At 41.5% G+C, this 12,466-nt stretch overlaps 1 protein-coding gene across 2 annotated transcripts in view; it reads left to right on the top strand.

Annotated features, from left to right (window-relative positions):
- Positions 1–12,466, top strand: part of LOC115161953 (forkhead box protein N3-like) — a 187,894-nt gene that overhangs the window by 82,627 nt on the left and 92,801 nt on the right. For both annotated transcript variants that reach the window (XM_029712809.1, XM_029712808.1), the window contains exon 3: positions 10,082–10,218. In XM_029712809.1, coding sequence (XP_029568669.1) covers positions 10,082–10,218 — 137 coding nt within the window. The remainder of the gene's footprint in view (positions 1–10,081; positions 10,219–12,466) is intronic.

The following is a 12,466-nucleotide window of genomic DNA, read 5'->3' as shown; positions in this document are numbered from 1 at the left end:
ACCGCCACTGACCTCGTTTGTCTTTCAGTCACCCACGTGGGTATAACCAATGAGGAGATGGCACATGGGTACCTACTTCTATAAACCAATGAGGAGATGGGAGAGGCAGCATTTGCTGCGCGATCTGCTTCACAAATAGAACTGACTTCTATTTTAGCTGTTGGCAACGCAGACACTCGTAGGCGCGATTGAGCAGTGTGGGTGCAATAATTGAATAATATAGATTTCTAAATATATTTTGCAACGCTCGCGCACGCGACGCGAGCGGTGTAGTCAGCCTGTGATCCCTACCCCTAATCCCTAGGCCCTACCTCTAATCCCTACATTTAGTCCCTACTCCTAACCCCTAATCTTTACCCCTAATCACTAGTCCCTACCCCTAATCCCTACCCCTAGTCCCTGCCCATAATCCCTATGGTTTACCCCTAATCCCTACCCCTAGTCCCTACCCCTAACCTTTACCCCTAGTCCTTACCCCTAGTCCCTACCCCTAATAGCTACCCCTAAACCATACCCCTAAACCCTACCTCCTACCCCTTTGTCCCTACCCTAAACCCTACCCCTAGTCCCTACCCCTAGTCCCTAATCCCTACCCCTAATACCTACCCCTACTCCCTACCCCTAGTCCCTACCCCTAAACCCTACCCCTAGTCCCTACCCCTAAACCCTACCCCTAGTCCCTACCCCTAGTCCCTACTCCCTACCCTTAATACCTACCCCTAGTCCCTACCCCTAACACCTACCCCTAAACCCTACCCCTAGACCCTACCCCTAGTCCCTACCCTTTAATAGGCGCTTACACTTACCCCTAGTCCTTACCCCTAACCCCTACCCCTAGAGACCACCCCTAACCCCTACCCCTAGTCCCTACCCCTAACACCTACCCCTAGACCCTACCCCTAGTCCCTACCCCGTGACCCTACCCCCAGCGCCCTACCCCTAGCTCCCTACCCCTAGCTCCCTACCCTAAGTCCTCAGTTCATGGTCTCTCTCAGTCCTGCGAAGTGTAAAATGTAATCAACAAAGCTACATTTTCTGCATATCAGACAATAAGTATGAAGCTAGCTTGATTTTAGCATTGGCAAAATGGCTTAGTCTTGTAATGAGGAGCAAATAAAACTTAGCTAGATGAATACATGTTTGGGAATTCTGAAATGTATTAGAATAATTGACCAAACTATAAAACTAGCTAGCTAGTAATGGGTAACTGTAGCTAGCTAAGTACCTGACAGCTAGCTATGTTAGCTTACTAGGTACATTAATACTGTAGCTAGCTAAGTACCTGACAGATAGCTATGTTAGCTTACTAGGTACATTAATAGCTTCAGGTTGGTTGTTTTTAAGCTCAAATTCAAGATTATTATTTTTTTTATTCAGGTCACTACCGATAACTACAATACAACTATTGACAGCTATTCAGGTCACTACCGATAACTACAACACATCTACTGACAGCTATTCAGGTCACTACCGATAACTACAACACATCTACTGACAGCTATTCAGGTCACTACCGATAACTACAACACATCTACTGACAGCTATTCAGGTCACTACCGATAACTACAACACATCTACTGACAGCTATTCAGGTCACTACCGATAACTACAACACATCTACTGACAGCTATTCAGGTCACTACCGATAACTACAACACATCTACTGACAGCTATTCAGGTCACTACCGATAACTACAACACATCTACTGACAGCTATTCAGGTCACTACCGATAACTACAACACATCTACTGACAGCTATTCAGGTCACTACCAATAACTACAACACATCTACTGACAGCTATTCAGGTCACTACCGATAACTACAACACATCTACTGACAGCTATTCAGGTCACTACCGATAACTACAACACATCTACTGACAGCTATTCAGGTCACTACCGATAACTACAACACATCTACTGACAGCTATTCATGTCACTAACATTAACTACAATACGTCATTGTCATCACAACAACAATGCCCTGCAATCAGTCAGCCTTCTCATAGTGCACACACACACGCACACACGCACACACACACAAACACACACACACACAGTTCAGACATCCCTGTCTGTTCTCTGTGTGTTGTGACTCAGAGGCCAGTGGAGTTCATGGTACACTAGAAAAGCCCTTCACTCCAGTGGTTTGTAGACCTCGTTTTATAGAGGGAGGGAGGGAGGGAGGGAGGGAGGGACGGAGAGAGGGAAAGACGGAGAAGGAGGGAGAGAGAGACGGAGAGAGAGGGAAAGACGGAAAAGGAGAGAAAAAGAGAGAGGGAAAGACGGAGAGAGAGAGAGAGAGAGAGATAGGGAGGGAAAGGGAGAGAGGGATAGATGGAGAGAGGGAGAGAGAGAGAGGGAAAGACAGAGAGGGAGAGAGGGAGAGAGGGATAGATGGAGAGAGAGAGAGAGAGGGAAAGACGGAGAGGGAGAGAGAGAGAGAGAGACAGAGGGAGAGAGGGAGAGAGAGGGAAAGACGGAGAGAGAGAGAAAGACAGAGAGGGAGAGAGAGAGAGAGGCAGATTGAGTTGAGATTGAGAGACAGCGAGGGAGAGAGAGAGGTTGAGAGACAGCGAGGGAGAGAGAGAGGGAAGGAGAGCAGGGAATACCCACAGTAAGCACCATTCTTTGTGTTCTCTTGATCATGGGATGAATGCGCTGTCAGAAAGCGAGAGAGATGGAGGTGGAAGGGAGCCATGTAGTTGCATTCATCCAACCAGGGAGGGAGGAGAAGAGTTGAATTAGAGATGGGGTGATGTGTTTACATATTGCTAGTGAGAGTGGAGATCTCAGTGATATTTCCACTGTTGATCCTGGCAGCGGGGGCCCAAAGGGAACACCTCAAAGTGTTTTCTGGGCATGCGGGAGTGAATCACAATGCTTTACACTGTCTTCATTCTGAGTTGATTTATTTTTCAACTGTAAAGACAGTTGAATTGACCCCACAGTAAAGTTTTTCAGTGGCTGCATCTGTGTGACAAATGTAGAATGTTTTCTTTTTGAGAATAACAGTGTGTGTGTGTGTGTGTGTGTGTGTGTGTGTGTGTGTGTGTGTGTGTGTGTGTGTGTGTGTGTGTGTGTGTGTGTGTGTGTGTTTGTAGTCAGAGACACATGTCATATACACCCATAACCTCCTGTTTCGAGGCAGAGAGGGGTGTCTTGGAGCATGACTTGTCTAGATTGTCCTCTATTGTAGATCCTCTATGATCTAGGGCTGGGCGGTATACCTTATTCTACTAAATACAAGTATTGATGCACGAACCGGTTTGGGTTTTAACTTGTCCTTTAACGTTATTTGAATGTTTGGTTTGTTAAATGAGATACGCTGTATGTAATGTTAATTTTTATAGTTTACTACTTGAGTCATCTCTCTCCACTCTCTCTCCATGCCACTTTCCACATAGACCTAGTCCCGCCCCCTGTCACTCAAGGAGTGCATACAGTATGTGACCGACCGGCTCGATTCGGTCTTATGTTGCAAAATTAGAAAATGTGTTTCTTTACATTGGATAAAAGTAGAGACTCTGAGCTAGCAAATAGTGTGTCATACACTACAGTTGAGGAACAATGACAAAGTAATTTGGCTTTGAAAATTGATAAACTTCTAACCTCACTTTTGAGAAAATGGCCCTTGAATGTTTTGGTAAACCTACTGGAGACCTCTTCTTTGTCTACACCCATTCAGCATCGTTCACACCCTCTAAAGCCCCACCCATCTCTTTAAGGATTCACATCTGAGGCCATGTACTAAACAACCAAAGAGTTTAAGACTAAAGGCTGGTTTATACTACGGTGTGTGAATTCAATCAGGAGTGCCAGAGTAGGCTCTGGGCTTTTAGAAACTCAGATTGTCTGTTCGTAAATTCAGAGCGTTTCACTCTTGGAGCGTACACTGGATGCTCTGGCCGAAGAGTAGGGTTGATCTGAGCATTCTGACTTAACAACAGCAGTCAAGCACCCAAGCTAACTTGCTAGCTAGCTAACAGTATGCTTTAACTTCAAATGAAAACGACTTTCTGACAAAATTAGAAACGTGTAATATCAAAAAATGTGGCTAGCTAGACTATCTTACCCATATACATGGACGGACGCTTCTCCCTCTCTATCACGGATGCCATGGTTGCCCTTATTTTAATTTTATTTTTTTCACCTTTATGTAACCAGGTAGGCCAGTTGAGAACAAGTTCTCATTTACAACTGCGACCTGGCCAAGATAAAGCAAAGCAGTGCGACACAAACAACAACATACAGTCAATAACACAATAGAAAATAAAAATAGAAAAATCTATGTACAGTGTGTGCAAATGTAGAAGAGTAGGGAGGTAGGCAATAAATAGGCCCTAGAGGTGAAAAATAATTACAATTTAGCATTAATACTGGAGTGATAGATATGCAGATGATGATGTGCAAGTAGTGATACTGGGGTGCAAAAGAGCAAGAAGATAAGTAACAATATGGGGAAGAGGTAGTTGGGTGTGCTATTTACAGATTGGCTGTGTACAAGTACTGTGATCGGTAAGCTGCTCTGACAGCTGATGCTTATAGTTAGTGAGGGAGATATAAGACTCCAGCTTCAGAGATTTTTGCAATGCGTTCCAGTTATTGGCAGCAGAGAACTGGAAGGAAAGGCGGCCAAAGAAAGTGTTGGCTTTGGGGATGACCAGTGCAATATACCTGCTGGAGCGCATGCTACGGGTGGGTATTGCTATGGTGACCAGTGAGCTGAGATAAGGTGGGGCATTACCTAGCAAAGACTTATAGATGACCTGGAGCCAGTGGGTTTGGCGACGGATATGTAGTGAGGGCCAGCCAATGAGAGCATACAGGTCGCAGTGGTAGGTAGTATATGGGGCTTTGGCCACTCAGGAACATTCGCTGTCTTCTTGGTAAGCAACTCTAGTGTATATTTGGCCTTGTGTTTTTGTTATTGTCCTGCTGAAAGGTGAATTAATCTCCCAGTGTCTGGTGGAAAGCAGACTGAACCAGGTTTTCATCTAGGATTTTGCCTGTGCTTAGCTCCATTACGTTTCTTTTTTTTCCTGAAAAACTCCCCAGTCCTTAACGATTACAAGCATACTCATAACATGATGCAGCCACCACTATGCTTGAAAATATGGAGAGTGGAACTCTGTAATGTGTTGTATTGGATTTGCCACAAATATAACACTTTGTATTCAGGACAAAAAGTTGATTGCTTTGCCACATTTTTTGCATGATTTGGAATATGTTTATTCTGTACAGGCTTCCTCATTTTCACTCTGTCATTTAGGTTAGTATTGTGGAGTAACTACTATGATTTTGATCCATCCTCAGTTTTCGCCTACCACAGCCATTAAACTCTAACTGTTTTAAATTCACCATTGGCATCATGGTGAAATCCCTGAGTGGTTTCCTTCCTCTCCGGTAACTCAGTTAGGTAGGACGTCTGTATCTTTGTAGTGACTCGGTGTGTTGATACACCATCCAAAGTGTTATTAATAACTTCGCCATGCTCCAAGGGATATTCAATGTGTGCTTTTTTTTTCTCTCCCATCTACCAATAGGCATTGTGAGGCATTGGAAAATCTTAGAGGATGAATCTGTGTATGAAATCCACTGCTCGTGTGAGGAACAAAGATGAGGTAGTCATTCAAATATCATGTTAAACACTATTACTGCACAAAGAGTGAGTCCATGCAACTTATTATGCGACTTGTTAAGCAAATCTTTACTCCTGAACTTATTTAGGGTGAATACTTATTGACTCAAGACATTTTAGCCTTTTCAACATAATTCCACTTAGACATTATGAGGTATTGTGTGTAGGCCAGTGACCAAACATCTCAATTTAAAAAAAAATTTTTATTCAGGCAGTTCAAAGAAAATGTGGAAAAAGTCGAGGAGTGTGAATACTTTCTGAAGGCTCTGTATGTCTATATGTTTGATATGTGTCTATATGTTTGATATGTGTCTATATGTTTGATATGTGTCTATACATTTGATATGTGTCTATATGTTTGATATGTGTCTATATGTTTGATATGTGTCTATATGTTTGATATGTGTCTATACATTTGATATGTGTCTATATGTTTGATATGTGTCTATATGTTCGACATGTGTCTATATGTTTGATATGTGTCTATACATTTGATATGTGTCTATATGTTTGATATGTGTCTATATGTTTGATATGTGTCTATATGTTTGATATGTGTCTATATATTTGATATGTGTCTATATATTTGATATGTGTCTATATGTTTGATATGTGTCTATATGTTTGATATGTGTCTATATATTTGATATGTGTCTATATATTTGATGTGTGTCTATATAGAGAGAGGAGAAAGAGAGGGAGAAAGAGAGACACGGGAAACTGTTGAGCGTGAACAACCCAGCAGCGTTGCAGTTCTTGACACAAACCGGTGCCCCTGGCACCTACTACCATACCCTGTTCAAAGGCACTTAAATATTTTGTCTTGCCCATTCACCCTCTGAATGGTACACATACACAATCCATGTCGCAATTGTCTCAAGGCATAAAAATCATTCTTTAACCTGTCTCCTCCCCTTCATCTACACTGATTGAAGTGAATTTAACAAGTTACAATAAGGGATCATAGCTTTCACCTGGATTCACCTGGTCAGTCTATTTATGTCATGGAAAGAGCCGGCGTTCTTAATTTTTTGTCCACTCAGTGAATCCAGCTGTGGCCAGGGAATGAACATCATATAACACAATCCTAGTGTTTACCTAGCTAGTGGTGGTACAAATCCTTTACCTTTCAAATGGAAGATACACTGGCTAGGAGCAGTGAAATGTCTTATTCTACAGAGTCAGCTAGAGTACGGCACCTCTCTGTAGCCCTGGAGACTAGAGAGCAGAGGAAGTATTAGCAGTTAGCCACCTAGCGCTGCCTGTTAGCGTCTCTAACACATCAGATCTCTGTGTTCAGCACCTGATATCACAACAGTTCCTCTGTGCAGACTGGACGCTCCAGTTCACAGGGGCGAGGCGCTCACACTCTCACACTCACCTTGTTTTCTATCACAATCTATCTTTTTTTCAATTTCTCTCTCTCGCACGCACGCAGGCATACAAGCACACACACACTCGCACACACATACACGCTCAAACACACACACACACGCTCAAACACACACACACAGACACACACAGGGCTGTGTCACTGTGGTCCCGGCGGCCGTCAGATATCACCGAACCTAAGATCATGCCTATTGATCCAACTAGAACACAGAGCCCTTTCTGACAGGACACCATACCACGCACCACTGTTATAATGAATCTCCCTGTAGCAAACTGCTGACAATATCGTATAGGGACCGTAAAACACATACTTCAGCAACGTCAGCAAGACAAAAGGAGCTGATCGTGGACTAGAGGAAACAGAGGGCCGAGCACGTCCCCATCCGCATCTACAAGGCTGTTGTGGAATAGGTTGAGAGCTTCAAGTTCCTCTCTGTCCACATCACTAAGGAACTATCGTGGTCCACATACATCAGCACAGTCGTGAAGAAGGCACGACAACGCCTCTTATCCCTCAGGAAGCTAAAAAGATTTGGCATGGGCTCTCAGCTCCTCAAAAAGTTCTACAGTTGCACCATTGAGAGCATTTTGACTGGCTACATCACTGCTTGTTTTTTAAAACTCTATACAGTTTAGAGCTAGAGTTGAAGTCGGAAGTTTACATACACTTAGGTTGGAGTCATTAAAACTCGTTTTTCAACCACTCCACAAATATCTTGTTACCAAACTATAGTTTTGGCAAGTACCAAGTACTAATTGAGTGTATGTTAACTTATGACCCACTGGGAATGTGATGAAAGAAATAAAAGCTGAAATCAATCATTCTCTCTACTATTATTCTGACATTTCACATTCTTAAAATGAAATGGTGATCTAACTGACCTAAAACAGGGAATTTTTACTGTGATTAAATGTCAGGAATTGTGAAAAACTGAGTTTAAATGTATTTGGCTAAGGTGTATATAAACTTCAGACTTCAACTGTATATAGTAGGACCCTCCCGCAAGGTTTGAACAAGCCCCCCATGGGGCAGAGAGATTTTTTCTTTGGCTAATCTCATTATCTTTTACAAGTTTTGTCTTTAGGTTGAGAGAAAATGTTGCTGTTTTAGAGCTCAGGGATTCTTGAAAAAACGGGACAATCTCAACAAGTGTTTAAAGGCCTTGATTGTTTAATTCTAACATTAGATTATTCAAATATGTAATACAAATCTCCAAACTTCTTTTTGTGCTGTTTTATAGCACTATATAATGCTCCAGGGCTAATTTTGTTAGCATTTTGGCATGTTTTTATAGATTTTGAACATAAAACAACATTTAAAAAAACAAACATTATCCTTTAACTCTATCACAGTAAATACTTCAGTTGGTTAAGCATATGTTGCAGAACAGTGATTACAATATTTTTTTCAGAATCAGATTGAACATTCTACCTGAATGCCAAGCGTCACATCTGGAGGAAACCAGGCAACGCTCATCACCTGGCCAATACCATCCCTATGGTGAAGCATGGTGGTGGCAGCATCATGCTGTGGGTATGTTTTTCAGCGGCAGGGACTGGGAGACTAGTCAGGATCGAGGGAAAGATGAACAGAGAAAAGTACAGAGAGATCCTTGATGAAAACCTGTTCCAGAGTGCTCAGGACCTCAGACTGGGATGAAGGTTCACCTTCGGGAAAAGTGTCTGAATGTCCTTGGGTGGCCAAGCCAGAGCCTGGACTTGAACACAATCGAACATCTCTGGAGAGACCTGAAAATAGCTGTGCAGCGACACTCCCCATCCAACCTGACAGAGCTTGAGAGGATCTGCAGAGAAGAATGGGATAAACTCCCCAAATACAGGTGTGCCAAGCTTATAGCGTCATACCCAAGAAGACTCAAGGTTGTAATCGCTGACAAAGATGCTTCAACAAAGTACTGAGTAAAGGGTCTGAATACTTATGTAAATAAGGTATTTATGTTTTTTATTTGTAATAAATTTGCTAAACATTTCTAAAAACCTGTTTTCACTTTGTCATTATGGGTTATTATGTGTAGATTGATGAGGATTTTTTTTCATTTAATTGATTTTAGAGTAAGGCTGTAACGTAACAAAATGTGAAAAAAGTGAAGGGGTCTGAATACTTTCCGAATGCAATGTACATGACATATTAACTCAGAGCTTTAAAATCCAAAGCAATTCTTACCTTTGTCACATTGCATGTTGCAGTGGCAAGCTAAAGAAGCTAGCTAGTTAACTAGCTGTGTTGGTTAGCTCGGTGAAAACTCTTGCTTGCAGGCAATTGAAGAAAATATCTTCTTCCTCTGTCACCCACCTGATCAAAAACATATTTTAAATCAATGTTATGATTACATAATTTCAAAAAATGCTATTATCCATTAGGAAGATGTTTGGCACTGAGAGCTGATCTTCATCTGACCAACATTCAGAATTCCAAGGCCTGCTCTGTCAGTTGGAGGTGGGCTGGGGAATGGGCTCAGGAACATTTCAAATTGTGATTGACAGCTCAAGATAAATATGTTCTAGGTTCATATGTCTCTTTTTGAGATAAACATAGCTAATCTTATTTGTTTCATAAGTAGCAGGCATCCTTAGTAGCAGCCTCATTTTGAATGCAAACCCCACTTTGGGAACCTAATACCAAGAGGTCAATAGACTCAACATTACAATTCAGCATGATACATGTGGTGCAAAAATATATGTAATTAACATATATTTTGAAATATATTTACATACATATTCTATGGTGTGCTGAAGTTATATATTTCATATATTATAGTGCATGCGTTTTCTGTATAGGGAGGGAAAGAAAGGGTATGTGATCTCCGTTCAGTGTTCTGTGGGACTGTCTCTCTGTGTTCTCTTCTACCGTTCAATAATATGCAAGTAAACACATTTACTGACCTCACAATAGCCAATGGCGAGTCTTGTTATTGTGAATCTGAAAAAACAACTGTTCATTCCACTATTGCTCTCTCTCTCTCTCTCTCTCTCTCTCTCTCTCTCTCTCTCTCTCTCTCTCTCTCTCTCTCTCTCTCTCTCTACAGAGCATTGGGAAGGGGTCCTTATGGTGTATAGATCCAGAGTACAGGCAGAATTTGATTCAGGCTTTGAAAAAAACACCTTACCACCCTCACACCCAGGTCTTCTCAACGCCACCCACCTCTCCTCAGGCATATCAGAGGTAAGACACACACACACTTATGCACGTTCGCAAACACACACGCACACACACACACACACACACACACACACACACACACACACACACACACACATGCACATGTGCGGACTCACACACACACACACACCAGGGTTTCAGTTAGGAAACTGTGGAACATGACATTTGACCAGCAGCAAATTCATTTACATTTGAGAAATGTACCGGACCTATTAGCATTTGGTGCGTTACCTGATTAAGGTGTCTACCCACAATGCTCAGAATGACAGAAATCCCATTTCGATCATGGTAATTCATATTAACAGAACATGCAAGTCGAGGATGCAATGATGTGCTGTCCTTTTTTGATCTAATTCTGATGCACACTATGAAGATGTTAGAATGCCTGTCTACATTTATTTTTCCTCAGCCAACAAGACAAGTAACAAACAGCAGTATCACTAGACAATGTCAATCTACTGTCCCCCGTAGTAGAAAAGTTGACCTATTCTATTGGTCAGCTTGCGGAGAAAGAAATAACCCAAACAGACTCTGGGACAGTTGTGGGACGATAGAGCCCATATTCATACAACCAGTAGACATAAGATACATAAAAACATGTCAAAAAGCTATGAATCTGATGCAACACATCACAAAAGTTGATAAACTATTATTTCTTCACATTATTAACGAAGCAATGCAGACAAGGCAGTAGCAGTAGAAAACACCGTTGTCAAGGCAGTAGAAAACACCGTTTTCACCAAAGCACACAGCACATATGAGCGGTTTCATGTGACAGAGATCTAATATGCAACAACAAGCATGGGTTGTTAATATGACTAGGATGGTGTTGTTAACATGACTAGGATGGTGTTGTTAACATGACTAGGATGGTGTTGTTAATATGACTAGGATGGTGTTGTTAACATGACTAGGATGGTGTTGTTAACATGACTAGGATGGTGTTGTTAATACGACTAGGATGGTGTTGTTAATATGACTAGGATGGTGTTGTTAACATGCCTAGGATGGTGTTGTTAACATGACTAGGATGGTGTTGTTAACATGACTAGGATGGTGTTGTTAACATGACTAGGATGGTGTTGTTAAAATGACTAGGATGGTGTTGTTAACATGACTAGGATGGTGTTGTTAATACGACTAGGATGGTGTTGTTAATATGACTAGGATGGTGTTGTTAATATGACTAGGATGGTGTTGTTAACATGACTAGGATAGTGTTGTTACTATGACTAGGATGGTGTTGTTAACATGACTAGGATGGTGTTGTTAATATGACTAGGATGGTGTTGTTAATATGACTATGATGGTGTTGTTAATACGACTAGGATGGTGTTGTTAATATGACTAGGATGGTGTTGTTAATACGACTAGGATGGTGTTGTTAATATGACTAGGATGGTGTTGTTAATACGACTAGGATGGTGTTGTTAATATGACTAGGATGGTGTTGTTATTACGACTAGGATGGTGTTGTTAATACGACTAGGATGGTGTTGTTAATATGACTAGGATGGTGTTGTTAATACGACTAGGATGGTGTTGTTAATACGACTAGGATGGTGTTGTTAATACGACTAAGATGGTGTTGTTAACATGACTAGGATGGTGTTGTTAACATGACTAGGATGGTGTTGTTAATATGACTAGGATGGTGTTGTTAATATGACTAGGATGGTGTTGTTAACATGACTAGGATGGTGTTGTTAACATGACTAGGATGGTGTTGTTAACATGACTAGGATGGTGTTGTTAATATGACTAGGATGGTGTTGTTAACATGACTAGGATGGTGTTGTTAATATGACTAGGATGGTGTTGTTAATATGACTAGGATGGTGTTGTTAATATGACTAGGATGGTGTTGTTAATATGACTATGATGGTGTTGTTAATATGACTAGGATGGTGTTGTTAACATGACTAGGATGGTGTTGTTAATATGACTAGGATGGTGTTGTTAATACGACTAGGATGGTGTTGTTAATATGACTAGGATGGTGTTGTTAATATGACTAGGATGGTGTTGTTAACATGACTAGGATGGTGTTGTTACTATGACTAGGATGGTGTTGTTAATATGACTAGGATGGTGTTGTTAATATGACTAGGATGGTGTTGTTAATATGACTAGGATGGTGTTGTTAACATGACTAGGATGGTGTTGTTAACATGACTAGGATGGTGTTGTTAACATGACTAGGATGGTGTTGTTAATATGACTAGGATGGTGTTGTTAACATGACTAGGAT

The sequence above is a fragment of the Salmo trutta genome, chromosome 25 (assembly GCF_901001165.1).
Source record: "Salmo trutta chromosome 25, fSalTru1.1, whole genome shotgun sequence".
Lineage (NCBI taxonomy): Eukaryota > Metazoa > Chordata > Actinopteri > Salmoniformes > Salmonidae > Salmo > Salmo trutta.
Note: the sequence above shows the minus strand (reverse complement) of the source record. Positions and strands in the feature narration are given on the sequence as shown.